Source organism: Alnus glutinosa, chromosome 3, assembly GCF_958979055.1.
Source record: "Alnus glutinosa chromosome 3, dhAlnGlut1.1, whole genome shotgun sequence".
Classification (NCBI taxonomy): Eukaryota; Viridiplantae; Streptophyta; class Magnoliopsida; order Fagales; family Betulaceae; genus Alnus; species Alnus glutinosa.
This window is the reverse complement of record NC_084888.1, coordinates 30,419,464-30,424,875: the sequence shown is the minus strand read 5'-3', so window position 1 is coordinate 30,424,875 and position 5,412 is coordinate 30,419,464. Positions and strand designations below refer to the sequence as shown.

The 5,412-nt window shown below is 34.7% G+C and overlaps 1 protein-coding gene across 1 annotated transcript; it reads left to right on the top strand.

Moving 5' to 3' along the window:
• Positions 1-1,105: 1,105 nt before the first annotated feature.
• On the top strand, positions 1,106-4,773 carry LOC133864045 (LOB domain-containing protein 18-like). The gene is made up of 2 exons (XM_062300239.1): positions 1,106-1,869; positions 4,253-4,773. The coding sequence occupies exons 1-2, from the start codon at positions 1,540-1,542 to the stop codon at positions 4,619-4,621; spliced, it is 699 nt and encodes a 232-aa protein (XP_062156223.1). The 5' UTR covers positions 1,106-1,539; the 3' UTR covers positions 4,622-4,773.
• The last annotated feature ends 639 nt before the right edge of the window (positions 4,774-5,412 follow it).

Genomic DNA, 5,412 nt, shown 5'->3' with positions numbered 1-5,412 from the left:
TAGTCAAATTTTATTATTTATTTATTTTTTTAATGTTGTGACACATCGAGCACTTATGTGGACCGCGACATGATTTTTAAAGGAATTATAATAAAAGATGTAATACCCAAAAACATTTTTTTTTATTTTTAAATTTAAGGTTTTATTTTTTTAATAAATATTTTCTACGGTAGGTTAACAAAGTAGATACTTTGAAAACCCTTTTTTTAATGTGTATAGTCAATTATAAATGGAAGTTGAAGTGAATGAGTAAGGTTAAAAATTATATTTTTATTTTATAATTATTTGATCACAATGCTTATACGGTAGTCTCAATTAAGCTTTAATTTGAATAAATTGTTGTTAAAAAAAATTAAGAATTAATTAAGACCGTTAGGTTAATCTTGTGAGGTAATTAAAATATGATAAAATCTACCATTATTCTTAAGTGAATATATGTGGTGGGAGTAGAATAAGAGATCATTGTCAACCGGTAATCGATAGTTGAATTGCAATTCCAGTAAGAATGTCATTGGAAGTGAGGTAGCCAAAAAGCTTCATACTATGACAATTATAATGTCGTTGTCATCTTCATCATCAACTCGACCATTAGAGGTAATGTGATGACCCGAGTACTCCTGAGAGCTCTGATCAAATGGCCGGAGAAGATATGGGTAGAACATTTATTTCCATTTCTGGAAAATATAGCCTGACAGACAAACCAGAGCTTCATAATTGGCCTTAATGTTTGATCACACACACGGTTTCATATGCCTCTTAATTCCCTGAGCCTGACACTTGGTTCAGTAGAAAGTAATATTTTATTAGCCACTACTAAAACAAATTACACACTAAAAAATCCAGCGGGCATTCATGTCATTTTACAAACCCATTGGCTTCTGTTTGGCTTTTCATGATATAGAAAAGGAAAACCGAGTCATTTTCAACGTTGAGAGAGAGGGAGAGAAAGAGAAAGAAGTTGGCGTCTTTTCCCCTCCACGCAGCTTAAAACACGCAGTGGCTAGCAGATATAGACAGTGCATTTGACGCGTGTCCACCTTGTAAAATCCAATTCTCTTTGTTCGCAAAGCCGTATAATATATATACAGAGCCAAAGCAAACTCCAATATATATCTAGAGAAAGAAAGCTTTAGAGAGAAAGTTTGAGAGAGAGAGAGAGAGAGGAACATGAGATTTGTTGAATAAATTCACGAGAGGAAGGAAGATAAAAGAAAAAGGAAAGCAGTTGAGAACAATAACATGGGCTTATCGCATGTTTGCTTCACGCAAGCAGCTAAATGTGGGGGTTAAGCCTTTGCTCTCTCGCGTGGCTTTAAAGACTTCTTCTATCCTTTTATATCACAACCCATTAAAAAACTAACCAAAAAACCCACACCCACCAAACCCTAAAACTCCTCCTCCTCCTCTTCCTCCTCCTCCTCTCCTCCTTCTCCTCCCCTTTTCAAGTACTACGTACCCCACAAACCCTAATTATGTTATAATCATACCCAAAGAAGAAAGGAGAAAAAGAAAGAGAGAGAGAGAGAGAATCAAAAACAAATGAGTGCAAACCCTACTAGTAGTGGCGGAAGCAGCGGCGGCGGAAGCGGTAGCGGCGGCGGTGGAGGGCCATGCGGTGCGTGCAAGTTTTTGCGGCGGAAGTGTGTGCCGGGGTGTATATTTGCGCCTTACTTTGATTCGGAGCAAGGAGCAGCCCATTTCGCAGCTGTGCACAAGGTGTTTGGGGCGAGCAACGTGTCCAAGCTTCTTCTCCATATTCCTATGCATAAGCGGCTTGATGCGGTGGTAACAATATGTTATGAAGCGCAGGCTCGGCTTAGAGATCCTGTATACGGCTGCGTTGCTCACATCTTTGCTCTTCAACAACAGGTAAGCGCCACTGTCGATCCTATCTCCCTTGGCATTTTTAGTAGAATGATAGTTATTTTTTGTTCTTTTGCTTTTAATGTTGTCTTATTATTACGTAAGCTACTTCAAGCAGTAATTAATCTTTCAAAGTGGCAAGTGGGTTAACGTTTACTCTTCAAATTTCCACTTTTCAGTTACCCTTTCTCTGGCATGGCATGCATATATATATATATATATATATATATATATATATATATATATATATATATGCGTTTAACATGGAAAGATAGAATATTATAACTCGTATAAGTGTCAAATTCTTTCTCCACATGAGTTAATAACTTTGCAGTAACGTCCATATATAGATAGAACCCTGCTGATTCGATCTAGCCTTTGCATTAATATAGGGTAGCAATACCTGATATATATATATATATATTTATATATATAAGCGGGATGAATTGAATGGGAAAGAAATTAAAGCAAATTTTGGTTTAGGAAACCTAAAAGAAACCAAAGGAAAAGAAAGTACTGTAAGACATGCGGCGGTGCTGAGGAGACTTTTTTTGTGCTCTACTGAAATCCAGGTCTTTAATTAATTTTAATTGACAAATCATGGGGTCGCCGTTACTTCGCGTGCATATCAAAAAGTTGTACCATTTTCCTGTTCAAATTGTGGGTTTTGCTGTTATTAAGGAAATGGTCGGGTCCTTGGAGTTAGGCTTTTAGCGGGGATTAAGATTCATTCCCCATATTCCCCATCTACCATGTAGGTGGGGCTGCCACAAATGTGTGATATAGCTAGTCTTGCATTTTACTAACAAAGCCAAGCTAGCAAGCCCCATGTTAATCCATATTAAAAGAAAGAAAGTAAACAATATATATATATATATAGAGTACAATAAAAAGGAAAAGAAAAAGGATTATCTGTTTTTTTTCTTTTTAAGTCCCTCCATTATAAACCACGTCATTTTGAAACCAGCCAAACTTTTTTCACATCAAAAAATGAAAATAGAGAGAGGTTTCTTTTTTATTAAAGAGAAAAATACAAAATTAGTCCATATGGTTTACCTAATTTGTAATTAGCTTTTTGTAGTATCAAAACAAATTCATAGGTCATTGAGGTATGCTAAAAAAACAATTTACTTCCTACAGCCATATTATGTTCATTGATTAAACAGATTTCATTAGTGTGGCATGTTAGAGCCAATAAAATTATGATACATATCCTATTTAAGTCAGTGTTACATTAGCAATTAGTTAATGAACTGAGATATCCTTGAGATATGCAAAAAAAAATAAAAAATTTACTACTCCCTAGCTACAACCATATTATATATGTTCATTGACTAAACAGATTTAATTAGTGTGACATGTTAGAGCCAATAAAATTGTGACACGTGTCCTATTTAAGTCAGTGTTACATTAGCAATTAGCTAATGAACTGAGATATGCCAAAAAAATAAAAAATAAAAAATTACTCCCTACAATTAGTGTTAAATTTGACTGTAGGGAGTAATTTTTTAATTTTTAATTTTATTTTTTTGCATATTTCAGGGATATTTCAGTTCATTTTAATACCATAAAGAACTAATTACAAATCAAGTAAACCACGTAAATATTTTTCCTTTTAATAAAGTCCAAAATGCACTTTGATCCATATAAACTCAGGGTGGGGAACTTTTAGGCCTCAAATTGGGCTGAGGAGTTGTAATTGTAAGTATCCTACACATAGATTGTGCACCTGCATGTATTGAAAGAGGGGCAAATGTGCTGTAATTTTTTTGACGATGCAGGTTTGATTTTAGTCTCTCTCATAAAAAATAATAAAAAAAAAAAAAAAAAAATTGTACTGTTGAAAAAACTACAGATAGATCCTAAAAAGACGAATGCCTGAAAAGAGTAAATTTTATTCCTCTTTTCGATCGAGTGACGCATAATATGATCGATCAATAGGTTAATTATGCTGAATGTAAGTGTTTTGAGTATTATTAATTAACTGATACAAATCTACATGTGTGCGTAAAACTAGTGATATATATATATCATAAAATATAAGCTACTGGATCAGTTGCCTCTCCCGACAACAACTGTGTATAAGAAAATTATGTTATGGGTCGGTCACTATGTTAAGTTACCCTGTGCCAGAAGAAACCTTCATTTTTCCGCAACGAGGGCACATATTTCGAGTACCCTTTTAGTGTTAAGAAAGAAAATGAAGCCTTAATTATGGATCATTTCCAAATGTTGCTTGATTCAACTTATTTGTCTTCTTTCGCCAACTTAATTAGGAAGTTTGTTTCTAGTTGCGGCCTTTACCAGGAAAACACTCAAAAAGAATTGTGTTAATTAATTTGTTTGTGCTTTTTTTTCTTTTTTTTTTTGGGATAAATTGTTTAAGCAGGTGGTGAATTTACAAGCAGAGCTCTCGTACTTGCAAGCCCACCTTGCAACATTAGAGCTACCATCACCGCCACCCGCTCCACCGCCTCCAACAGCGATGACACCACCACCACTCTCCATCGCGGACCTCCCTTCAGCCTCTGTCATGCCTGTCACGTATGATTTGTCATCACTTTTCGATCCCATGGTGCAACCCTCGTGGGCCATGCAGCAGCGCTCCATGGATCCACGTCAATTAGGAGGCGGCGGTTCATTGTCGGGTGGTGGCGGCGATCTCCAAGCATTGGCACGAGAACTCCTCCATAGACATGGGTCTGCACCCCCCGGATCCACTTCTTCAACGTCTCCATCTCTCTCCAAATTAGACTGACCTCAGTGGGTTCGTGTTGATCAAATGCATGCTAGGAAGAGATCGAGGGCTTAATTTCCATGTTATAATGGGCAAGTAATTTTAGTAACTGAGCTATATTAATTCCGTTTTATTTTTAAAAAGTACTAGTGAAATTCAAATTACTTTATTCATTCTGTTTTATTTTTATAATTATTTGAAGATTAAGTTACACGCTGCAGATAGTTGTTTTTAACTCATGAGTTTCCAAACAATTTCATAGTGAGGAAGTCAAATTATAGTTTGAATTAACAGAATCATTTTGATGAACATTCTATATCCATCTGATTCATAAAGAATGAGAAATTTTGAAGCTGCCAATGTTTTGGTAATTTTTCCTTTTTTTTTTTTTTTTTTTTGTTGAGAAAACATAAATACATATTAATTAAGTGCATTTTAAACTCAATCTCATCTTCTACTCTATTCAAGAATAACTAATTGCAATATCCTTGGGCCCATATTAACAACCCATAGGAACCAAATAGTAAGAAGCTTCAAGGAGGATAAAGCACAAGGTAAAATACCAACGAAAAAGTGCATTTTTTTACTTTAATTACTGTTTTTTTTTTTAACTCTCTAATAGATTCTTTATTATTTTTTCTACTTGCTTTAAAATATTATTTATTACTCTTTATTTTCATGGAAAAGAGAAAAACAATAAACAATTAAAAAATAGGAAAGGGGAATAATAAAATATTTAACTAGTATGCTACAATGAATAGCAAAAGGTTGCTATTCACTGTAGCACTTTATGCATTTTACTTGGTCTCTAG

Excerpts from the sequence above, each read along its gene's own strand:
- LOC133864045 (XM_062300239.1), top strand. The coding sequence starts at position 1,540 with ATGAGTGCAAACCCTACTAGTAGTGGCGGAAGCAGCGGCGGCGGAAGC. Across the intron at positions 1,870-4,252 it reads TCTTTGCTCTTCAACAACAG|GTGGTGAATTTACAAGCAGA; the intron begins GTAAGCGCCACT and ends TTGTTTAAGCAG.